The sequence below is a fragment of the Equus asinus genome, chromosome 19 (assembly GCF_041296235.1).
Source record: "Equus asinus isolate D_3611 breed Donkey chromosome 19, EquAss-T2T_v2, whole genome shotgun sequence".
Taxonomy (NCBI): Eukaryota; Metazoa; Chordata; class Mammalia; order Perissodactyla; family Equidae; genus Equus; species Equus asinus.
In genome coordinates this window covers 22,112,907-22,139,211 of record NC_091808.1, presented here as the reverse complement: position 1 = coordinate 22,139,211, position 26,305 = coordinate 22,112,907, and the positions used below count along the sequence as shown (strand labels likewise).

At 40.2% G+C, this 26,305-nt stretch overlaps 1 protein-coding gene across 1 annotated transcript; it reads right to left on the bottom strand.

Moving 5' to 3' along the window:
- Window positions 1-1,171: 1,171 nt before the first annotated feature.
- PECR (peroxisomal trans-2-enoyl-CoA reductase) lies at window positions 1,172-26,288 on the bottom strand. Its single transcript, XM_014843575.3, has 8 exons — window positions 26,068-26,288; window positions 23,379-23,512; window positions 22,684-22,849; window positions 17,963-18,044; window positions 12,816-12,912; window positions 10,832-10,942; window positions 5,018-5,129; window positions 1,172-2,016 (listed from the first exon to the last, which is right to left on the bottom strand). The coding sequence occupies exons 1-8, from the start codon at window positions 26,258-26,260 to the stop codon at window positions 1,931-1,933; spliced, it is 981 nt and encodes a 326-aa protein (XP_014699061.3). The 5' UTR covers window positions 26,261-26,288; the 3' UTR covers window positions 1,172-1,930.
- Window positions 26,289-26,305: the final 17 nt, after the last annotated feature.

The following is a 26,305-nucleotide window of genomic DNA, read 5'->3' as shown; positions in this document are numbered from 1 at the left end:
TGTGTGTGGTTTGATTAATGGTTCTCTCTCTCTCTCTCTTTTGTAAGCTCCTCAAGAGCAAGGTCCACGTGCATTTTTTCCACTACTGCATGCCCAACTCCTACCATAACGCTGAACACATATTAGAGGCTCAAGATTATTAACTGAGTGAATGATTAAGCCTGGTCAGGAATGTTCAGTCTACAGCAAAATTTACTTAGTAGCAAAAGAACACAATTGACAGGACACCATTATGTTACATACAGAAATCCTGGGGCGAGCAGACTTAGAATTCTAGAACACAGATAATGATCAGCTGTCTGGTGACAGTCTCACAAGATCTAATACGGAGTTGTAGCTAAGTGTAGTGCTAGCAGGGTGGGCTCCAGGCTTTGAGCAGAAATAATCAAATGTTAGCACCATGGAGATTTAAGGGGTTGTCAGCTGTCATCAACATGAGGTATTTGAAAAGCAAGCCCTGCCTCTTCCCTGTTCCCCACCAACCTGTGTTAGGGCCACCCTGCCCTCCAGCGTGGCTTGTAATTCTTCGGAACTGTGATATTACCATCTCCAGAAGGCCACTGGTAAAATGGTGTCCAGGAGGAAAAGATTTCCGATCTTTCCATGTTAATAGCACGGACTCAAAATTTCAGACCCCGCTTCCTCTCGGGACGACTCTGCACTTGTGCAACCCCGAGAGTAAGCGCCCCCTTAAATGCTGCACCCCAGGCATCTCTGGGGGCTCCCTGGTCCCCGCCCACTTGGGAGCCTATCAAGCACAGGTTCAGGGGCCCCACCCCAGAGCCGAGTAAATCATACACTTTGACCTGAGAGTTACTGATAAAGAAAGGGAAATCCATCTACTTCATTTCAAGAGGGAGTAAGTCAACCGAGTTAACTGATTAGGACAAAAAACAAACATATGTAATTTGTAAATGGCATTTCAGAAATCAGGATAACTGCCAAAAAGGATGAGCGGAAGGCAGAATACTGAACCTTAACATACTTGCATAAAATTTAATTAAAAAAATTTTTTTTGCATAGGAAAGGAGAAACATGGAGAAAAAGGAATACCTTGGATAGGAAATCAAGACACAAATTAAGCACTGCAAAGAAATACTACATAGAACTTTTTCTTTTGAATTAAGAAGGTTTATACAAATTTGACTTTGTGAACAAAACAAACCACACATTGATAATTACCATAAAGCTTTATTGATTCGAAAGTATTTGCCACCAAAAATGAGCGACAGCATAACTCTAGTAAGAATCATAACGATGCCATAACTTGGATTTATTGCTTACCCTTACAATTAAATATTAAAACCTTTTGGGAGATCATGAGACCTCTATGATTAATTTGCAATTATTTCACTTTTCAAATACCTTTCTTAGAAATAAAAAGTATAATAAGAGTGTATTAATTTCCATTCCTAAAATTTTTTTTAAATGATTTAATTTCTCTAATTTCTTATTATTGTGATTAGAGCCTGAGTATGGTTTTTTTGTTTTTGGGGTTTTTTTAAAGATTTTATTTTTCCTTTTTCTCCCAAAGCCCCCCGGTACATAGTTGTGTATTTTTAGTTGTGGGTCCTTCTAGTTGTGGCATGTGGGATGCCGTCTCAGCATGGCTTGATGAGCGGTGCCATGTCAGCGCCCAGGATTCGAACCGGGGAAAGCCTGGGCCGCCGAAGCAGAGAGCTCAAACTTAACCACTCGGCCACGGGGCGGGCCCCTAAAATTGTTTTTTAATCACAGGCTAAAGGGCATTTGTTGGGACTTACAAATGCATTTCTTTCAGGAATAGTTTTTGCATAGACATAACTGTTAACAGTAAAAAAAGCAGAAAGTGATTTTTCCATACAAATTATCAGCTCCTGTAAAGTCCAGAAGTGCATTCTCAAAATGTTAAGGCATTTGGACACAAAGGACACCTCCTTGTTTCCTTGGCTTAGAGCTTGGCTTTCTGCTTAAAAGACTCCTTCATCTTTTTGACGACAGAAAGGTCCCCTGGTCCTTCAGGCCAGTTGTCATGATCTGTTAAGTAAGTGGAAAACCGCATGTCACTTGCAAATCTATTAACCTCATTCGTCCTCTCAGTTTCCACCAAACCCTCTTGTTATTTTCCCTGGTTCACCCCTTTTCGCAGTATGAAAAAAAGAAATCATTAGGACAAATGGCAAAGGTTTTGAGAAAGTCCTGGATTTGAATCCCAGCTCCGCCACTTACTAGCTTTTCCAAATTTGGACAAGTTCCTCTTCCTGAGCCTTACTTTTCTCATCTATTAAAAGGGATAACACCCTTGGTCTTTTAAAGTTGTGAGAGTTAAATGTGACACCCTATGTACACCACTTCAAATAATGCAGACATTCAATAAATACTACTTCCTTAATAATAATAATTTTTAAAAATATGCTTACTTTGTACCAGGCATTTATAGTTCCTTCCCCAGCATCCAGGCTCCAATTTCCCCTTTCCAATAGACTCAGTTTCCACTTAGGAATCCATGAGGTTTGGGGGAAGTGAGCCCACTCAGATCACTGACTGATCAAAGTCAGTCAGTGCACTCCATTCCTGGACCCCCACCCCCGAACCCCGCTGTGGGTACTGGTTGAGGATGAGCATTTGTATAAGCTAGTCCAAAGCAAAGTGGATCTCAGAATTTTCTTAGGAATGCTAGAACAAAGTCATTCCCCTCCCCTCTCTGTCCAGCTGGATGTGAACCAAGGGGCACATGGCAGAAGGCGTGGAAGGCGGCCGTCCTGAAACCAGGAGAGTCAGCCTAAGGTAAAGCCGACATCACAGAAGCAAAAACGGAGGGGAAACAAAAAAGAAACTGTGCCTGCTGAGATCACTGAGCTGCTGAGGCCAGTCTTACCTGCATTTCAGGTACTCAAGGCAACAAACCCCTTTATGGCTTAAGGCAGGTCAAGTTGCAGCTAAAAGCACTGTATCTCACACAGGGCTTTAAATGTGCATTATCTAATTTAACCTTCCCAACAGCCTACAAAATAAATACTATAAGTGACCCCACATTATAGAAAAGAAGATAGAGGCTTACGGAAATCAATTTTCCCAAAATCATACAACTTATAAGGAGATGGTCAAGTTTCTATCCAGACACTCTCACTTCAGGGCTGGCAGTCTTGAAGAAGATACTATGCAGTGGTCCTCCCTGATCTGTGGTTTCGCTTTCCACGGTTTCAGTTACCCACAGTCAACTGTGGTCTGAAAATACTAAATGGAAAATTCCAGAAATAAACAATTCATAAGTTTTAAATTGCACCCCATTGTGATTAGCACGATGAAATCTCGCGCTGTCCTGCCTGGAACGTGAGTCATCCCTTTGTCCAGTGGATCCACGCTGTAGTCACGACCCGATAGTCATTTAGTAGCCATCTCCATGATCAGATCGACTGTCGCGGTACCCAGTGCTTGTGTTCAAGTCACCCTATTTTACTTAATAATGGCCCAAAAGCGCGAGAGTAGTGATGCTGGCCATTCAGATATGCCAAAGAGAAGTTACTATTGTTAATCTCTTCCTGTGCCTAATCTATAAATTCAACTTTCTCATAGGCATGTTGTGTAGGGAAAAACACGGGGTATATAGGGTTCGGGACCATCAGCAGGCATGCACCGGGGGTCTTGGAATGGACCCACCACAGATAAGGGGGGACTACTGTGCTGAAAGGATGAATATTCCCACTCATAATCCGGGGGGAGTATATTCTTGAAAGACAGAGGTGGCTGCTTTCCTCAAAAAATGAAAAAACATTTTTATATTTATAAAGTGTGAGAATTACCAGAGAAAAGCATTTCACTGGAGGCCTGGAGAAACAGGCACCAGGAATTTCTCTTCCTTTGTAAAGGAAAAACAATGCAACTCACCTTAACAAATACTGACTCAACTCTACCGCGGAGGGAAATGGAAAGATTCTCTCCTGCCCTCCATACTTTAAAGACTATCAGAAAGCAAAACTGCATAACCATGTAGCCATTCCTGTCTTTCCAACCCACATCCTTAAAACCACAGGATCTGATGCGCATCACTACATTGATGTTATTAGTAAAGAAATATGTATGGGAGGGGAAAATAATAAGTAATATTAAAGTTCAATACTGATTTTTCATTAATGCAAAGAAGGTCTTAGGCCTCAGTTAGACTGCTAGCATGTGACAGAGTAGACTGAACCTTGGTCCCTGACATGAAATTGAAATATACATGCATTACAGTGGTTACCACATTTTAATGTGATAGTAGCCACTTAATCAACTATCTTTAGCAATAGTTCAAATACATTTGAATTCTATGTCCTTTTCTACGTTTTGGGAGTGATTAGCTTGGATGTGCCTTTTAAATTCCATGGATTTGTTTTATCAATCGTAAAATTAGGATCCTGGACTCATTTTTTAGGCCCCTTCCAACCCTAAAGTTCTATGATCTAGCCATGAGATACACACACACGCGCACATCATGAGATAGACACAGACACAGACTTTTGTGTAGAATATCTACATTTGGTTGAGCCTTAAAAAACCATTGTTTTTGTGCATCAAAAATAAATGAGTAAAGCAAATCATATGATTTCCCTCAATATATATCCCAAAGATAGTCAAAAATAGCACCATACCATCCCTGTCCACTTAACAGGTCTGACACCTCTGCTCAGATATACAAGCCAATTACTGGAGGAACAAAGAGGAATTAATTCTAAAAGATTACGGCAGCCTCTTTTCTATCTCCTCCTTGTACATACATGCTCATAGTGCAAATATTTTTCAAGGTTCCCATTCCACCAACCTATGCACACACAAAAATTTTCAATATATAAGCTCACTTCTATAATAAAAATATTTAGGTATTTTCTGTGACTAGGAACACTTCCTTTAAAAATCATATCGTGAATACAAACATTATGCACATTTTGATATGGTACAAGAGAAAACCTTCATCTCTTCAGTAACTACTCAAGAAATTTTGAGAACATGAAGAGGAAGCAGCATAAAGTGAGTGCCTACTCATTTCTGGCCTGCTCACCTGGTATCTCTTCCATGTGAGTGTACAGAGACTGGCCCCCATCCACGGCCACTAGCTGTCCGGTGATAAAGGAAGCTGCAGGAGACAGCAAGAAGCACACCAAGGGGGAGACCTGGAAACAGAAGCACACACACATACAGAAAAGCAGACACTCCCCATCTGGGGTGCTTCCCATTCCCCAGTCAACGCATCTCAGAAGCGGCACGTGACTTCCACAGTGTGTGCGCAGCAATGTGACAGGACAGAGACACCTGCCTTTTTTGCTGTGAGCATCACTAATAGCAGGTCAGTGACCAGGGTGGCAAGATTTGAAGGAGCCTTAGACAGTGTCAAATAAGCTACACAATGTGAAGAAGCCAGCAGTGAAGAGCGTGCTTAATCTTTGCTCTTTCCTATTTCAAACAAGTTGGTTCCTTCCACACCTTGCACTGCCCACCGCAACCCCGCTTTTAACCACCACCGCATGCCTTTTGTATTTTTGCCCCTGAAATAGTCAATGTGTCCGCAGAGCAATCAACTGGCACTCTACTTTGTTCGGTCCATGGTCCTGCGGGCTGACAGCCTAGCAACTCAGACCAGGGGAGTTTCTACAAGAGGGACTTCAGAGTCCCTCCGCATCCCCTAAAAGTTCAGATTGTTAATGATGAGGTCAGCAACACCTACTCCCAAAACCAAAGAGAAAGAGGAATTATGTCACTGGATGGAAGGGACTCTCCCATGAGGCTGTTGGCACAGGTGGAGTTTCTCAAAGGGTCAGCCCACACGCCTGCACTAGAACCCCGCGGATCCTTACTGAAGCTCCAGACTCCTAGTCCTGCTTGAGATCTTCGGAATCGTAAGCTCTGGGGCTGAGCCGCCAGAGGCTGCAATTTTCTCAAGCTCCCACGCAGGGCCGGGCTCGGGTGAGGCACCGAGGGTGCACCATTTAAGGAGGGGCTCACTCCCAGGGCAGACCCAGCCCTGCACAGCCCTGAGAGGGACGGCTGCTGAAATGTTGCACGCCAGGCCTGGCTGCCTCACCCTAGGCCTGGTCTTGTACCTGGCACTGTAGCCATGTCTGGTTACAATCTCTCTGAGACTCTGAGACCCTGGAAGGCAGGCATAGCTTCTCTCCATCCTGTGTCCCCAGGATTTAGTACAGAATTGCAGTAAAACAGTGGCCACTAGCCATATGGCACTACCAAAACATGGTCCATGTGACTAGTCCAAATCAAATTGTGCTGTAAATCTAAAACACATCCTAGATTTTGAAGACTTGTTATAGAAAGAAGAATGCAAAATATCTCATTAATAATTTTTATATTGATTATGTGTTGAACGATAATGTTTGGGACATATTGGGTTCAATAAAATATATTATTAAAGCTAATTTCACCTCTTCTTAGTTTTCTTAATGTGACTACCAGAAAGTTTAAAATCACATATGTGACTACTATTATATTTCTGTTGGACAGAGCTGGTACAGAATTAATAATTTAAAAGTTCCCACATTCCTGGGCAAGGGCAGATGGCTCTGAGCCATGGTAGCAAGTATACTCTGCCCTGCTTCGTCAATGATAACTGACCCTGTGGACATGTTTTGTTAGCCAACCAATCAGTGCAAGCTCCTCAACTCTGAAAGTCAGCCCGTCGGGAAGACTCGCTCCAGTAAGTTCCTTTCTGAGTGCCAAACAACAACCCTCTCACCCAAGGAGCGGTGACCTCCAGGAGTCTGCAAATCCCTCAAACCACACTTCCCCCAGAAAAAGAAAAAGATGAGTCATCTGCTCTGCTCAAAGAGACTGTGCCTGACCAGCACAGCACTGCCTTCCTGAAAGACGCAATACATGTGGCTTTGTGCTGAACTTGGTTACAAATATTGAGCGGTGGCCCCATCCTTTGACAGTGTTTAGTGTAAAATAAGCACTTAGTAAATGTTTACAGAATGAAGGAATCTTTATGCATCTCTTCCCCCCAAATAAGGGGATATTGCATCACTGAGCTCCTAATACAGTGTTTTGCCCACAGATGAGGCATCATTAAATAAGACCGAATTGAACTGAAACTATTTGCTAGGTAAAAGATATATAAATATTGAAGATGCCTGGTTTACTTGTGGAGCCCAACATGGAGCTGAAATAAACTAATAAAATTTTTATAATTACCAAATTAACTAGGCACTATTGTGACATCTTCAGATAGATTCTTAACTTTCATTGTAATGGAATCCATTTGACGATGGACTTGAAGTTACTAGTCATTCACAAGAGTTTTATCAATGAATAAACACCATCAGAGACTAGCAACTGGTACCCACTTTATCTATGTGGATAATGCCTCTGTTAGCTCAGTTATCTCCTTACTTTCAGCTTTGTTTATTAAAGATCACGGGGGGTTTTAAATAAGTAGGCTTGGGTTTGAACCCCAGTACCATGAGCCAAGTATGGCCTTAGGCAAATTACCTCATTGGCCCTTAGTTTCTTAATTTGTAAAATGAGTGTACAGTATCTCACAAGCCATTTGAAGGGCCTTCCCTTCCCAATAGCCCTGAGGGATATCATGAGAGCTCTAGGCAACTCCTTTTAATTCTGACCCTCCTGATTCTACCCCAGGGACTGTCACTCAAAATAAGGCAACTCCTTGATACCCACTGAGGCCAATGGCCTGGTGTGAAAGTTCTGCCCCAAAAGGGACATTAGTGATTAGCCGGGGCAATCAGAGTATCTTGGAAACCTGACCAAGCGAAGCTAGGATACAATCAGGCAGAGGCCAAAACTCTCCCCTCATTTCACAACAGCCAGCATCATCTCTCCTCCCCTTCACAACTAAAGTTTTCAAAGGTATTACCTACATTAGTCAAAGCACAGTCAGCATCACCCGGGGCACACCTAAGACCTTCGCAGGAGATTTGTAAGGTCAAAACTATATTCAAAGTAACACTAAGTCCTTATTTGTCTTTTTCAGGGTGTTGACATTTGTACTAATGGTGCCAAAGCCAAGGTGGGAAAGAGTGCTGAGCCTCAGCACCAATCACGGCAGGCGGGTGGAGCTGAGCTGGTGGTCATGCACCAGGAGTCAGTGTGCTCTTCACCGGCAAGCACTGACGGTGGGGAAAGCCTGTTTCACTTCAGCATGTCCTTGTTCAAGCGGTAAAAATCGTGAATTGTATTAATCTCGACCATTGAGTACACGTCTTTCTAATATCCTGTGTAATGAAATGGGAGTTAAACACGGAGCTCTTCCGCTGCACAGAGCAGTCTAACGGTTGTCAGAGGAGGAGAATGTGCGCTTGAGCTGTGCACTGAACTAGTCACTTTTCCATGAAACACCATTTTTCACTTGAAAGAATGACTAACAAACTATGGTTATTCACACTTAAGTATTGGCAAACATTTTTCCAAAAATGAACAAAGTAAGACTGTCACTTCAAAGGAAAACAGCTGACAGGATTTGTTGTCAATGATAAGATCTGAGCTTTCAAGTGAAAGTTAGAATTCTGGAAAACTTGCGCTTGTCACCTTGAGCTTTACTGTTTCCTCATAGTTAAGGATTTTTTCTGAAGAGATAGGTGGTGATACTCACAAATGTGATCTGATATTGTGCCATGGATTGTGTGTCAACAGTGTCAACGTTTAGAAGATCCGAGTGTAACAGAGTATAGAAAGTTCACTGACGTGGTTTCAGATTCCGCATTGCAACTAGTCTTTAAGAAAAAGCCACTTGTCGAATATCAAAGACGACTATCCAGAATTATCTGAAAAAGCTGTTAAAACGCTCCTCCCTTTTCCAACTAAACATCTGCACAAAGCCAGATTTGCTTCATACACTTGAACCAAAATGACATATTAAAACAGACTGAACGCAGAGCACATATGAGGCCACCTATATTCTACTCGGCCATACGTTAGAGATCTGTAAAAATGTAAAAGAAATTTTTCTCTTCTGTTTTTTAAAATGTTGCTATTTTTCATTAAAAATATTCTTCATATTCACATGTATTGCCTTTATTACTATTATTTTAAATAAATTGATAAATATTTCTTAAATTTCTCAATTTCAATTTCTAATGCATACAGACAATATAGTTCACATAAACAAAAGGAATGTTCTGTCCAAAATAAAAATGTAATCATATCTTTCCTTTGATTAAAATGTTTTAAAACCTCTCTTAGTTTTCAGAATATAAATCCAAACATCTTGTTTAAAATAGCTCGTCAAATGTTTGATTTAACAGTATCTTCTAAAATTTAATATGCATATTTATTTAGTTCAGGGATTTTACTTCTAGAAAGGTACCTCCTCACACAAGAGGGCATGATCATGTTCAAGGATGTTCCCAGCAGAATGACTGCAATATCAAAAACATAAAGAGAATCTAAATGTGCAACAATACAGTCTAATTAAATATATTATGGCATATCCATAGCAAGTTGCAGGAAAGAACACGCAGTAGAATCCTATTTTTGGAAAAAGTCAATAAATATAGATATTTTTGTGTATGCATAATACATTTCTGGAGATATACATCAAACTGATCATGAAAGCTAGTCCAAGAATTAGACCACATGTTCTGCTAAGAATTTTATGGTTTTGCTTTTATACTTAGCACCTTAATATATCTCAAAAATTATTCTGTAAGTGAAACTAGATACGGGGTCTAATATGTTTCTAAATGAACAGCCAATGGCTGCAAGACTTTTGCTGAATGTCTACCCTTTCCTCACAGATTTGAAATGCCACTTTCATCCTATAAACTCCCCATAAACACACGGTACTGATACGAGAGTCTATTCTGTCCCACTGATTTTAATTTATTCCAGCACCAGCACAAGATATTGTAAATAAGTATAGCTTTATAGTATGTTTCGCTATAACGAAGGCCAAATCCCCGCCATTATTCTTTTTCAGAACATTTTTCTAGATAAACTTTATTTATTTATTCATTTTGGTGGGGAAGATTGGTCCTGAGCTAACATCTGTTGCCATCTTTGTCTTTTTGCTTGAGGAAGATTGTTGCTGAGCTAACATCTGTGCCAATCTTTATTTTATGTGGGATGCTGCCACAACGTGGCTTGACAAGTGGTGCTAGGCCTGCACCTGGGATTGGAGTCTGCAAACCCCGGGCCACCTAAGCGGAGTGTTCAAACTTAACCACTACACCACCAGGCTGGCCCCTAGACAAACTTTAGAATCAGTGTGTTAAATTCCAAAAATATATTAAATTTATACATTAATTTAGAGAAACTAGATTTTGATAAAATTGATTCTCTCCATTGAGGGATACAACTCGTCTCTATTCTGGTCTTTTTTTCTGTTCTTCAGTAATAATTTTTTTTTCGTTTATAGCTAAGTTTACTCCAGATATTTTAGTTTTCACAATTATTGTGGAAAAGATCTCTCTTTTTTTCATTACCTTTTAAGACAAATATTGCTGGCATTTAAGACAGCTATTGATTTTTACATACTTAAATCCGGCTCCCTTACAGAAATCACATATGGGACTTCACAGGGGCATAACTGTCTGACTTGCTCTGGGTCCTGTGTACCGACAAATGCCACGTGATAAAACAATATAGTTAAAAAGTGCCATGAAATAATAAAAACATGCAGTGCTTAATTCACACCGCATTCGCTCTTGAATAAAGACTGCTGTCAATATTCAAACCACAGCCAGGATATTGCCAAGAGCCAGAAGGTGCAGGGGAAATGGTTTGGTGGCAGTGGGGGCAATCATCTCTCCCAGGCAACCAGACAACGTAAAAAGGACACCAAAATGTTACAAATGTCCGAAGCATAAAACAAAGTAATTCTAATCATGTTAGAAATACACATTACCTCCTCAGGAACTCCAATTCTTTTAGCTGGGACTTTCTGAAAATGTCCTCCAAATTGATCGTGTGCCAAATCTCCGTAATTGTCAAAAGCAGTCTGGGAATAAATGACTCCCTATATTTAAAAATAAAACAGGAACGAAACAAAGTACATAAAATTACATTTTAATTATAAAGACGCCAAGGCAGTCTGTTGACCAATACCAAAAATTAAGTGGTGTAAGTTTAATAAGAAAGTTAAAATTTCTAATACTAATTTTTCTCAATATTGTCAAAGAAGTGCAGTCAACCACTACCACAAATGGATTCTCTGAATGCTCGTCTTCTGACCTCCCCTCGCCTGATAACTGGCCAAGCCCTGGAATTTTTCATAAAAGACGTGGTTTCCGAAAGCACAATTCTATGAGCAGATCAGAGAGGCCTTCACTGGGAAGAACGGGGCGGGGGAGTGGATTCTGTCTCCCACCAGCTTCTCGCTTTACGACGGAAGCCTGGGCTGTGGTTACGTGATACTTAGCAAAGGTAATATTTTCATGGCTTTTCACCTAGAGTGAAATCACAAATGACACATTTGAATCCAATATAAATAAACTAAAATTTTAATTATTTAAGAATTCTTTTATTCAGCTTTCATTAGCTTTGAAGGGTTTATAAAGCCATGGAAGCTACCCAGAAAACTGTATAACACAGGATAAAGCTATTTGTTATTGGCTGATAACTACAACAGAGGTTATGGGGAGCAGAGGAGGAAACAGGAGGAGTGAAAGTAAGATGAGCAAAGTTTGCGGGCGGTGCTAATTACTCCAAATGAGACTGGGGCGATACACTGGTTTCCAATTAAACAATTCGTAACCTTATATTTAAAGAGGATGGAATCTTCTAGAAGTATTAAGGTTTAGCTATTAAACCTAAAAATGTCTCTGGAGGACAAACACGACTTTAGTATTGTGCAATAACACTAACAACCCTTTCAAGTTTTCAATAAATGCACTTTTGGAGGTTATTCCAAGGTATCAACATTAAGAATGGGACAATATTTAATTTGTCCTATAAATATCTGAGCTTAATATGGGTAAGGTAGTGTCAGCTGTGAAGGAATCAAGGGATATGAAGTATCTGGCAAGGAGCCTGCAATTTGTTAGAGATGAGATTTCTCTACTAACGTCAAGAAGTCAGTTTGCACTTAGTTCCCATTGAGTAGCATGGATAACATCCATAGATATCACACAGATAAGTCTATAGATAATATCCACAGATATTAGAGAGTTTCCAATGGAGGGGTGATCACTATCTCAGCAATGACCAGGAAGAGAGGGGATGACAGAGAAGGGGATTTGAGCCGAGTTTTGTTGGATGAGTGAGATGTCGCATTTAATGTCTCTCTTGGAGTATACGGCCAATATGTAATACGCAAGGAAGCTTAAGCTCTATCTTTAGTGCACAAAAAATGACAGATTTTTAAGTTGAACATATTGTGAATTTTTTCCCCTATCATTTACATTATGTTTCAGTGAAATTTTCTCTTGACTTCCAGTTGATCTTTAACTGGGAGCTCCTTCCTAGAACTTTGACTTTTAAGTTTCTCTCTCTCTTAATAAAGCATTGATGATATACCAAGAAATAACACAAAATCTGTAAAAATTCATTCTCTAGAGTCATGGTTCTCAACCTTCACTGTGCATTTGAATTTCCTAGGAGGCTTTTAAAAATACCAACACCCAGATTCCATAGTTTGGAGTCAAACTTATATATCACAATTTTTTAAACATTTCACAGATAATTCCAATATATAGCCAGGACTGAGAATCACTGCCTTAATTTACCCTTCTTGACAATTTGCAAATCAAAGAATACTTCTTTCTGATTTTACATATTTTTAAAAGCAAATCTTTTCCAGTATACATGCATATTAACAAATTAACAACACGAATGGAGTCGGAAGAGCACAGTCTGTCAACAGCTTTCATCTATCTAGAACATTTACCTACAGGAGCAACACAGTTAATCCTCACTCCGCTGCTGGCCCACTCCAGAGCTAAGGTTTTGGTGAGGTTGTAAACACCTTCTCTGGCAGCTCCGCTATGCCTTTCAAAGACAAAACAGAAACATCACAATAGCTTCTGTTGAGTATTTCTCTCATTAACGAAACTGAAAAGTGTGTCAATGACCTGTCAGAGCCCACGAGAGCATTCTTATGATGAGTCTGTATCTTTTTGAGTCTCTGTCTGAATAATGAGAAAGAACTGAGTCCTTCGATCCTAAAGCCAGGCCACAGCTGTCTAATAGTCGAACAAATGTCACCATGTGTAGGCCCATGTAAGATCCCCCAAATCACCATGAGCAGAAGAGGAATGTTTGAAGAACTTTCTGTTACAGAGGAAAACAAACAAATTGGTAATTTTGAAGCTTACAAGTGTGGTTATTTTTTAAATCAATTTTAGATAATAAGAGATATGAAATTCATATATCAGGCTGGAAGCAGTATCCATAGACTTTCTAAACATACCAAAATTTAAATAAATTGTCATATATTTCCACATAGGAGGTTCAAAACACTTAGGACTGCATCGATATGGGGTCTTGTGAAAAAGGTACAGATATGGGGCTAGCCCTGTGGCCGGGTGGTTAAGTTCGCGTGCTCCGCTGCAGGCGGCCCAGTGTTTCATTGGTTCAAATCCTGGGCACGGACATGGCACTGCTCATCAGACCACGCTGAGACAGCGTCCCACATGCCACAACTAGAAGGACCCACAACGAAGAATATACAACTATGTACCGGGGGGCTTTGGGGAGAAGAAATTTTTTTAAAATTTTGAAAAAAAAAAAGGTACTGTTATACTATGGCTTAGAATTTCTAATTACAAGGTCCTCAGAACTAAGTGTGTGAGATCTGGGGCTGTATCCACTTCTCACCAGAGAGCACCTGCAGAGCCCAACCTTCCTGAAGAAAACCCACCTCGGTCCCAGTGTTGGCTACGCAGCCCTGGTGGGACTCCAGGCAGAAGCTAACTGCTCCATCTGTGAGAATGACCTGAGTGACTCCCATCACGATCATATGTGGCCACAACTTCTGTTGCTACCGCATCCAACAGTCCTGCGTGGATCAGCAGGACAGGTTCCCTTGCCTTGTCTGTGGCCACAAATGCTAAGAGGAGCCCTTCTGGAGAAACACTCAGCTGAGAGGGATGACTGAAATGGCCAAGCTCCTCCACACCAGCGGGAGCAAGAGGCAGGGCAGGAACAGACGTGCTTGTGTGAGAAGCACAATCAAGTCTTGACCCTTTTCCCTGACGAGGACGTAGAGGACTTGTGTCCCCTTGCACTCAGCCCTGGGACCACCAGGACACCACATGATGTCCTGTCTCTCATCACAGGAAGACTCAGCAGTTACATGGAGCTCCTGAAGAAGCAAGGGGCAGACATTCAGAAACTAGGAGCTGCCCAAGAGAGAAGGCCGCTAGGACTGAGAGTGCGAAGTGGAAAACCAGAGAGAGAAATCATTCTCTGAATTTGAGCACCTGAACCAGTTTGGAGAACATGAGCAAGAGACAGTTGAAGATTAGCAGACTGTCACCCCAAAATACGACTACAGGAGTTCAGGACATGCCACCCCAAAATACGCTGCTTTGGCATGTTGATTATTTTGAGCTATAGGCACCTGAAAATAGCAAATGCAGGCAGAGGCTTTCTCTGAACCCTCCTTATCTGCCTAAAGACAGATGCTCCAAAGGAACTCAACGGTCATCAGGCCCCTCCCCGGGAGTCTCATTAACAAAGGAAGATGGACTCTGGTCACAGGAGAGGAGTCTAGAAGCCATAGCACACCCAGACGAACTGTGAGAAACTCTCACATCTCCCGTCTATCGTTCCAAGAGCCCATTCATCTTTCCGAAAAATCATCTACTCTCCCCTAAAACGACTCCATCTTCCTCCCTTTCCCTAGTAAGATGGTATCTAAGTCTGAATTCTAAGCCACCTTGGGAGTGACTCATGTTTCCCTGGTTATCTCCCATGTACACATGACGTATACATGTGAACAAACTTCTGAAAAGACTTTTCTCTTGTTAATCTGTCTTGTATTACAGGGTCTTAGCCAAGAACTCAGAAGGGTAGGGGGAAAATTATTTTTCCTCTCCTATACAGTTCTCTCAGGAATAGCTGATGAAGGGGACATTCAACAGAAACTCAGTGCAAACGTAACAGCATTTTCAGACTACATTTCCACACTCAAAGATCTACTAAACGAGGTAGCAGAGAAGAGTGTGATGCCAGAAGTGAAACTGCTGATGGATATCAAGAGTAGCAGCGACCTGTGAAAGCCTAGAAGCCCCAGCTCTCTACTCGTTCCAGTTAGGACAGGAAGACGTGGTCATCCTCTGCAGCATTTGGCTCTGCAGAAAACCATGCAGAAACTGAAAGAGGTACTCTGGATCTCCAAACTGCACATCTTAATCTGCTTGTCGCAGAGGACAGAAACATCTGACATTTGTGAAGAAAAAGCAAAGAGTTCATCGGAATCCATAGGGATTTGGGGCTTATCCAGGAGTCCTGGGTTCTGAAGGATTCGACTGCAGCCGGCATTACTGCGAGGTCCAGGAGGATGATGAGCCTGAGTGGACCATGGGGGTCTGTAAAGACTCCCTTTCCAGGAAGAGAAAGTGCCCCCATTCAAGACAGAACAGATGGTGGACGATTCCGAATGGGGACTTTGTCACACGAGGCGCTGTTCGTCACTCTTCCAAGAAAAGCCCAGAGGGACTGGCATTTATCTGGACTAGGAATTGGGTGAGATTTCATTTTACCATTTGAATGACAGGTCTCACATCCATTCTTTCGCTGATAAATTTTCTGAAGTCCTATGACCTTTTTCTTATCGGATGTGATTTAAAACCTCTTACAATCTGTGCAATTACAGATTGTGAGTGATAAGCTGCCTTGAAGGCTGTTCCATCGCTCCACTTTCCTCCTGTGGCTGGTGAACAGGAGGCAGAATGATGTAGAACTCTCAGTGAATCTAGCACTAACAAATCCTTTAAACATTTCTATGAGTTAAGCACATAAACAAAATCATACATTATATGCTCTTTTTCATCTGGCTTCTTTCACTCAGAATAATTTCTTTCGAGATTTATCCATTTTGGTACATGAGTCAATAATTCATCCCTTTTTATTTCTGAGTAGTAGTCCATCATATAAACATACCACAATCTACTTATTCATTCACCCACTGATGGGCATTTGGGCCACAAACTGTCTCTCCATGGGAGGTACGAGTTGCTTTTTGGCTCATCTCTTGCCCTTGTACTTATTGACAACGATCTAAAAGATGAGGTCAGTCTAAACTCCTCTGCACAGATAGTAATGGGAAACAGACTAGTCTTAGACAGCACTGAAAAGAAAACGATCAGAACTCCCAGAGAAAACTGTATAAAGACAGCAATATAGTTCAAACCCCCCCCCCCCATCGACACTCAGATAACCTTTCAACAAATGAAAAGATGCTCTACTGAGAATATCATTTCCTGCCCATCAGAGTTGTTCAGAAGCTGACAAGATACATTTTGGGTGAGGCTGCGGGGAACAGGCATTCTCATACATCGCTCGTGGGTATGCAAAATGGGAAGAAATTCGGAAATACCTAACGGTATGCATTTACCCTTCACCCAGCAATCCAACTTCCAGGACGTACCCTGAAGATAGACCTCCACAAAGATAACAAATACATACAATATTATTCATTGCAGAATTATTTGTAATAGCAAAACATAGAAACAACATAAATTTCTATTAAATTTGAGACAATGCGAGCATTTGAACAATGAATTTGAAAAGAAATCCATGATTCCATAGTGGTATACCAAAAAGATTAATAACGATAACGATAATAATAATAAATAGAGAGAGAACGGATGGTTATGGCGGAAAAGTCTTTTTATGGAAGATCAACTAATAAATATAGAAGCAATTATAAAATCAAAAAAATCAACATTTTCACATCCTTAATGTAAAAAGTATTTCAAGTCAGAGTCAACAATGGCTGCTAAAATTCTGATGGCAAAAAGAATATTAACACAGTGCCAAAATATCATCCTACAGATTACTTACTAATTATAAAGGAATTAAGATCACTATCTTAACTTAGTTCCCAGGTTATTTCTGGGGTAAAAGCGTATAGAGGACTTGACTTTGTACCTTATACAGTTTTACATATATATATAAAACATATATTTATATGTTATATAAATATATTTATATTTGTAAATCGATATATAGTTTTTATAACACTAAGATAGATCCATTTCAGAAAAATAGAGATTCTATGTTGGAAAAACTTCTTTAAAATTTTAATTTAAAAAATGGAAGGAATCAGAACTATAAGATACTTAAAAAATCAGCAAAACTAATTTTTTAAAAACCAGACCTTTTAACAGCTAAACTTGTGGTTTTCAAGTAGCTTCCTGGCACCTTGTTGTTGTTCAACTGTTCTATTTGAATGGCCTTTTAGACTATTATGCAAGAAGCTGCTGAGACAGAAGGCCAAAGGAGTTCACTGACGTCCTTTCTTTAAAAAAAAAAAAATCAGTTTCCAATGTAAAAATTTATCAAAATCAGAATAAGAGCCAAATATATGTCAAATTCCGATGTGGAGTAACAATTGAGCAGTCCTATCGAAAACTGAATATTCACAGTATTCAAACCTAAATTAACATAGATTAATTTCATTTCCACATTTTATTTAAAAAAGATGTCCCCAGATACAATGGATAGTTGAGTAACATTTGGATTAGGGTTGCCAGATAAAATACAGGACATTCAGTTAAATTCAGATAAACAATGAATAATTTTTTGCATAACTATGCCCCATGCAATATTTGGGACATACTTACAAAAAAGAATTATTTAACTGAGCATCGTGTTTATTTTTCTTTTCTTGGTAAATCTGGCAATGCTACCATGAATGGGAATTTTTTAGAAGTACCTTTTTAAAGTTCAAATAAAGGGAAATGCTAAGTATTGAGATTACAACTCATTAAAGGATTAATGATCTTGACTTAAGGAATTTTCCCTACCCTACTCTCCCAATTTAGGGGGCAAAACCCAAACACATAGGAAAAAAATATATAAAAATGCTTACGACATTCCCGGATATCCATTTTTAGTAAGGATAATGATATTGACAATAGATCCTCCATGCTCTTTCATCCAGGACTTATAAACTGCAGGAAACAGAAAAATGACAATCATATGAAATAGTGTCCTGACCCTTCTCTGATCCTCTGTTCCAACATGCTGCTTCCTTGGTACTTTAAAAATTTAATTCTCTCTTTTTTATAAAAAGCCTGATTGAAGTACAATTTGCATATCATAAAATTCATCCAATTTTTGTGTACAATATTTTTAATAAATATACAGAATGGGCAGCCATCACCACAATCCAGTTTTAGTACATTTCCATCACCCTAAAAAGTTCCTTTGTGCCGATCTGAGCTTAACCCATTCCCAGGCAAACACTCAGCTACTTTCCGTTTCTATGGATTTGATTTTTCTGAACAGTTCATATAAATGGAATCACTTAATATGTGGTCTTTTGTGTCTGGCTTCTTTCACTCAGAATAATGTTGTGAGGTTCACCCATCTTGTACCATATATCAATAGCTACTTTTTATTGCTGAAGGGCATTCCATTGTATAGTCATGCCATATTTGATTTATCCATTCACCAGCTGATGAACATTTGGTTGTTTCCACTTTTGGGTGAGTATGAATCTTTGGGTGGTCATACGTTTTTACATCCCTTGGGAAGACATCTAGGAGTGGAACTGCTGGGTCATACGGTATTCTATGTTTAATTTTTTGAGGAACTGCCAAACAGTTCTCCAAACTCTCTCTACCGTTTTACTTTCCTACCAGAAGTGCATGAGGGTTCCAGTCTCTCCACACTATTGTTGTCTGACTTTCGGACTGTAGCCACTGTCATGGCTGTGAAGTGGTTATCTCACTGAGGTTTTGATTTGCATCTCCCTAACGACTAATGGTGTTGAGTATCTTCTCATGTGCTTATTAGCCATTCATATATCTTCTTTGGGGAAATATCTATTTGAATCTTTTGCCCAATTTTTCACTGGGTTGTTTTCTTATTATTGAATTATAAGAGTTATTTGTGTATTCTGGATACAAGTCCTCTATCAGATAGGGGATTTGAAAATCTTTTCTCCCAGTCTGTGACTTAACTTTTCATTTTCTTAATGATGTCTTTTGAAGCACAAATGTGTTTAATTTTGATTAAGTCCAGTTTATCAATTTTTTTTACTTTATAGATGGTATCTTTGGTGGTGTATTTTAGGACTCTGCCTAACCCAAGGTAATACAGATTTTCTTCTTTGTTTGCTTCTACAAGTTTTAGAATTTTACTTTTAGCATTTAGGTCCACGATCCATTTTGAGTTCACTTTTATTTACACTGTGAGGCAAAGGTGTTTTGCATGTGGATATCCAATTGTGCCAGAACCATTGGTTGAAAAGACTATCATTTCCCCATAGAATTGCCTTAGCACCTTTAAAGAAAATCAACTGACCATGAACATAAGGTTTATCTCCGGATTCTCAATTCTACACCATTGGTCTATAAATCCGTCCCTATGCCAGTACCACACTGTCTTAAAATCAAGAAGTATATATCCTCCAACTTTCTTTTTTTACAAAATTGTTTTGGCTATTCTGGGTTCTTTGCATTTCCATACATATTTTAGGGTCAGCTTGTCAATCTCTGCAAAAATTGATAGGGATTGCACTGAACCTATAGATCAATTTGGGCAGAACCACCATCTTAACAATATTGAGTCTTCCAATTCATAAACACAGAACGTCTTTCCACTTATTTAGATTTCATTTCTATCAGCAATGTTTTGTAGTTTTTAAAAGCATATGTCTTACACTTGGTATGTTAACTTTGTTCTTAAATATTTTATCCTTTTTGAAGCTCCATTTAAAATTTAGGCATCCATCCTATTCATATAAATCAAGACAATGCTAAAGATGGACTTCAGGACTTGCTTCAACAGAAATCTAATTTATAAAATGTAAATACCAGAGAACAATTCAATAGTCATTCCTATTAAAAGGTTAAGCAAAAGTAAGGATGCCTTCCCATTAATACTTAATGCTTTCCTGTGAGTGCTGACCAATTCATAATTTATAACAGAAAAAAGAAGGTAAAGTCACTATAAAAGACATACAATGCAATATGTTTTAAATCTATGACAACTTTTTCACATTGCTGAAATCGGGATATGTCTTACAATTGGTGGCATCTTACAAATAGCAAGGTTTTTATTGTTCAAAATATACAGGAGCTGGCCCCGTGGCTGAGTGGTTAAGTTCACGTGCTCCACTTAGGCGGCCCAGGGTTTCCCTGGTTCGAATCCTGGGTGCAGTCATGGCACCGCTCATCAGGCCATGCTGAGGTGGCGTCCCACAGACCACAACTAGAAGGACCCACAACTAAAAACATACACAACTAGGTACTGGGGGACTTTGGGGAGAAAAAGGAAATAAATAAATAAAATCTTAAAAAAAAAAAAATATATATATATAAAATGATGGCACATTTCACAATTGGCTGTATTAAATACAGTAGTTATTTTTAGATAATATAACTATATATTCAGAAAACCCAAAAGACTCATTTGACAAACCATTAGATAAAGCTACAAATCATTAGATAAAGCTAGAAGATCAATTTGAAAAAATAATTCTTCTGTAAACCAACAACAATCCAGTTGAAAAATAATTGGAGAAAGAGTCCATTCAAAATACCAATAGCCATCAAAAATATCTAGGTATAACCCTAATAAAAAATATGAGATTGACATGACAAAAAAACACAAACTTTTGCCAAAAGATCAAAAGAAGAGTCCATTAATGAAAAGACATTGTGATGTGGAGACAATATTTGAACATGTGGATTATTTCCAAATTATTAAGTTCAGCACAATTCTAATCAAATTCCCCAACAAGATTTCTGAGGAAGAAATATGAATATAAAATTCATTTGAAAGAATAAATGGTCATGCATAGCCAAGAAAAGTTTGGAAATACAAATAAAGCCATATGTATCATATCAAATATTTTAAAAACTTATAAAACTATTTGATACTAGCAGAAGGAAGGAGAATAAGTTTATATAAACTACCTACACAGACTTTCTGCTTCTGGTTGAATACTACCACACATTTTGTAACTCTGAAATCTTCCCTAACACTTCTCCAGGGGTATTCTTCAAGATGTTTCAGATGGTCATCAGATGCCAATCACAAGTCCAGGTTGTCACTTGTGCTTCTGACTCACTGGCTATAAATCAGAGGTTCCCATGACTCCCTCCTTGGATTCAACTAATTTGCTAGAGTGGCTCACACAACTGAGGAAACTAGTTTACTTACTAGATTACCAGTTTATTACAAAGGATGTTAAAGGGTATTGATCAACAGGCAGATGAAGAGATACATAGGGCAAGGTCCTCAACAAACGAGCTTCTGTCCTCGTGGACTTTGGGGTCTGGCCCAGTGGCAGCTGGAAAGCTTCTGGCTCCCCATCCTGGAGGTGCTCTGAACCTTGGCCTTTTGGGTTTTTATGCAGGCTACACTATATGGGCATGACTGTTTTATCACTGGCCACTGGTGACTGATTCAACTTCCGGCCCCTCTCTCCTGCCTAGAAATCAGGGGGTGGGACTGAAAGTTCCACCCCTCTAATCACGGTTGGTCCCCTAGCAACCAGTCCTCCCCATCCTTAGGGCCTTTCCAAAACTCACCTCATTAACATAAACTCAGTTGTGATTGAAAGGAGCCTGTTATTGAATAACAAGACACCCTTTCACCTTTATGGTTCTGAAGCCATTTTAGGAGCTGAGGGCAAGAGACCAAATGTAACAAAAGATACCCCCATTGCTCTTACAGCTCAGGAAATGCCGAGGGTTTGGGGAGCTGTGAGCCTGGAACCGTGGACAGAAGACCAAATTATATAGTATTGATTATAAATCACAATATCACAGTCCCTAATGGGTATGGAACTACCATACTATTCCTACACTACCTACCTGGACTTTTTATGTGAGGGAGAAATAAACTGTCCTATTTAAGCTCCTGTTTTTTCTGGGGTCTCTACAGAGGAGCAGCCAATCGCATACCACAACTAATACAGAGCTTTATACTTACTAGTAGATAAAGATGAAGCCTGGGACTGCCTCCAAGATGTCTCACTTACAGATACTAAGAATGCAAAGCCTACCCCACGATGAGGTGAAGACCCCTTGGGTCAGAATTATACTCAGTCTACATTTTCCATCATCAAAACGTCTTTGATAGTTTGTAAGGAAACCCTTGAGTCACTCAACTCCAGAAGTTTAATATTACCACCTATGAAACATAACGTTTAATCCAAAGACAATGCATGCATGCCAATTAGGGTCAGTCAGAAAGAATGTGGACTCTGTCTGGTATTCTCCTTGAGGGTGTGACTGACTTAATTACCAGGCCATTAAACAGATTCATTTCTTAAAAACAAAGCGTCAGGGCTTTCTTTAATTTTATGAACATCTTTGTACCGCTCCTTCATAATTTTCTCATGATAAATGCCTACAAATAAAATTGTAAGATCAAAGGATACCCACATTTTCTAAATGTAGCCAAATTACCCTCCACAAATGTAGTAATCTACATTCCTATGTTGTATGTGAACAAATCAGGGCAGTAAATGTTAATGACGTGGAGCTTCCGAGCCCCTAACAATTTCTCTTTCAGGATTCTCTTAGGTCCTTAAATAAAGACATCTTGACTTTTGGGGCTGCTGATCACACTTGCCTGCTTTGCACATGTAGAAGGTCCCGGTCAGGTTGGTCTCGATCACGGCATGCCACCCTTTTGCAGTGATGTGTTCAGCAGGAGCTAGGAACTGGCCTCCTCCATTGTTTACCAAGAAATTGATTTTACCGTAAATATCTAAGGTGGATTTGACCAAATTATTCACCTAAAGAAAAACATTAAAAGTAAACTGGTTAATAACCTAACTTGCTACATGGACTGACGGCTTGCTCTAGGAGAGTAACAGAACTTGCAGTCTCGCACAGTGAGCGGTAACTCCAACTACAAGACCCACAGATCATAAAGCCAAATTTGCAATCTTGACGACAAGATTAATCCAGGGGCCTGGATCACTCCTAAGTAAGGCAGGCCTCCATGATATTAATTTGTGAACTACCAATCCAGAATAATGGATAGTGATGAAATCAGCTTAAAATTAACATCAAGAAATGACTAAAAGGGCAAAAGGCACAAAAGATGGTGTCGCTGAGACTTCCTCATCTTTCTTAGCTTCCCCACCTTGCTCCCTCCCACTCTCCTGAGGTCACTGACTTCAGAATTGATTAGCAGAAGGCTCTCCCTTAATGAATCTCATCCAAGACAGCCACCACGGGGAACTGCAGCGCAGTCAGGGAACCACTACTATCAGTTAACGTGAATGAATACGTGATTCATTGCATTTAAAAGCACACTACCTCCTCTTCTCTCCGGATGTTGCATTTTATGGGAGTGACTTGAGCCTGGTTGGAGGGGGGCAGGCTGGCCTTCAGCTCAGCTGCAGCAGATTTCAATCTATCAAAGTTCCGAGATGCAATGACCACATTACACCCTGAGAAGAAAACAGCAAAGAACAAATCAGTAAGCTTCCACTAGTTGTGTAAACTCCAAAAACAACAAAGTTTAGAAAATATTTCATGTGTTCCTGTAAAAAAGATGAATTAAGACTTCTGCTTTTGGTCAAGATGGAATAATGGGAATTGAATTTACCCTCCAGACGAAAACAACTCAAAAACTGGACAAAGTCTGTGCAACAATGATGTTCAGGCATCGGACATCAAATAGCACAGGACAGTGGTCTCAGAGAGTAGAAACAGACAACGTGAGGCCTCTGATTATCCCAGCTTGCTGCCTGGAGAGTTTCCAGGCTGCGCTGCAGGCAGGAGGAACCCACTGAGAGCCCAGGAGTCTCCTGGGCAGAAGAGACGAGGTTCGGAGTCTGGGGAGGCCAAGACAGCTAGCTTACACACGGCACAGTGAGAAGAGAGGTAGACGGGGAGAGAACTCCAGGATCTGCAGAGTTCCCTCGGATCTTCAGCTGAGCCCTGATTAATGCGTGTGAGTCAGGAAACCATTTGAGGCTGGGGAAAGAACCACCCAAAAGGAACAGAGGGAACAAACCTTGGCACTCACACAGCACTGGGAAGCGTTAGCGTTCCCATCAGAAAAAGCCTTTCATTGGGCATGGGGTAAAGGACTCAGAAGGGTATGGCCTCAGTAAAATTAGCCCTAGACTAAAGGTTGTTCAGGTCAACTCTTAACATAAAGAAGCCGCTTTTAACGGTATCAAATTGTTTCCAAGTAACTTCATTGCATCACAGAACAAAGCTCAAGAATATTTATAAGAATATAAAAATAACCAGCATCCAACAAGGTAAAACCCCAAGGTGTGGCATCCAGCAAAAAGTACTGGGCATGCAAAGGAGCAGGAAAATACAACCCAAAATGAGAAAAGTCAAACAAAGAAAAGAGTCTGTGAGATACTAAAAGAAAAATCTGAAAAATGAAGACAATTTAAACATCCATAATTCAATCATTTCCAGGAAAAGTAGTTGTTGTTAACAATGTTATAAACTTCCTTCTCATCTTTTTCTGCATATATATTTTGCATTAACAAATTGGAATGCTATATTTTGTCTAGAATCCTGCTTTTTTCTTGTTTTTTTTTTTCGTTTTTTTTTTGAGGAAGAATAGCCCTGAGCTAACATCTACTGCCAATCCTCCTCTTTTTGTTGAGGGAGACTGGCCCTGAGCTAACATCTGTACCCATCTTCCTCTATTGTTTATATGTGGGACACCCGCCACAGCATGGCTTGATAAGCGGCGCATAGGTCCATGCTCAGAATCCAAAACAGCAGACCCCGGGCTGCCAAAGTGGAGCACATGAACTTAAAACCTCCTGCTGTGCCACCAGGCCAGCCCCAGAATCATGTTTTTTGAAATAATATGGCATGCATTTCTCCACATAAGTCTACAATAGCAAGATGTTTAAATAACAGCATAATATTTCATTGTCACTGATTTAACAATTTCCCCTCTAACGGATATTTAGGTTATTTCCAACATTTCACTCCTCACCACTACATCCTTGTATACAAATCTGTGCTTACCTCTGATGATTTCCTTAGAGTAAATTCCTGAGAGGAATGACTAGGCCCTAGAGCACCAATACTGTTAACACTTTAGAATCTTCTTTTTCCAAACTGCCCTCGAGAAAGCTTGTAATAGTTTACATTCTTGCCCGCCTTCTCATTCTCTCACCAAGACTCTCATTTTCCCCAATGTTTTAAAATTTTTGTAGAAAAACAATGGCATCTTATAACAGTATTGTTTTGCATTTTATTCCCCAGTAAGTTGCTTATTTTCTCACATACTTACCGCCCAGTTTGAGATCTTCATTTGGAATGCTTGGTCCCTATCACTAGCTCATTTTTCTGTGAGTGTGTTAGATCTTTTCCTTATTTGTTTGTGAGAGCTCTTTATACAATCAATTTGTGGTGTATTGTAAATGTTTTTCTTTACTTGCCTTTAAACTTTATTTATATCATTTTTTAATTCAAAGAGGATTTAGACTTTCATATAGGTAAATGTATCTGTTTTCCACTTGGTGGTTTTTTTCCTTGTTTATGTGCTTACAAAGTCCTCCCTTCCCCCAAGTTGAGTTCAATATTGTAAGAGAGGGGGAAGATTGGTAATGGGAGCCTCTCCTTACGTTGCAACCTTTTCCTGTTACATAACGTCTTCCCAGGTTTCCTAGCCGTTCATTAAGAGATATATAGGATGGCCTGATTTTAATCCATGACTAATTCCATAGCTTGTCCCACAGATCTCCTTATTCCCTACCTGGGCACAGTATCTTTGGCTCTAAAAGTTCCCTTTACTTTACAAACAGTGGCTCATCATCCCACACTTCTCTACAATTTCTTAGAAGAACTCTCTTCTCTCTCCTTTACGGTTTTAATTTCGGTCATATCTACACCTCCTTTGTTTTGCAACTCCACGCCCTGCCAACCCCGCCTTGCTGACTCGCGACCCCCAGTGACGCCAGCCTGTTTCCCCACCAACCCCTCGATCTGGGTACCCTGGCCCAGGGTCCTGCTCACGTACCCAGGCGCAGGAGCTCGGTGACGATGGCCTTTCCGATGCCCGTGCTCCCGCCGCTGACAATGGCCACTTGGTGCTGCAGCAAGCCGTCAGCCAGGCAGCTGCTGCGCTTAACCAAAGCACCCATCGCCGCGGAGCGTCTTAGCGCCAACAGCGCAGACCAGGTCGGACTGGGACACTGGGTGCCCGCCTCCATCGAGGTGGGCAGGACAGAAGACAACGCCCACGTCACCGCCGGCCC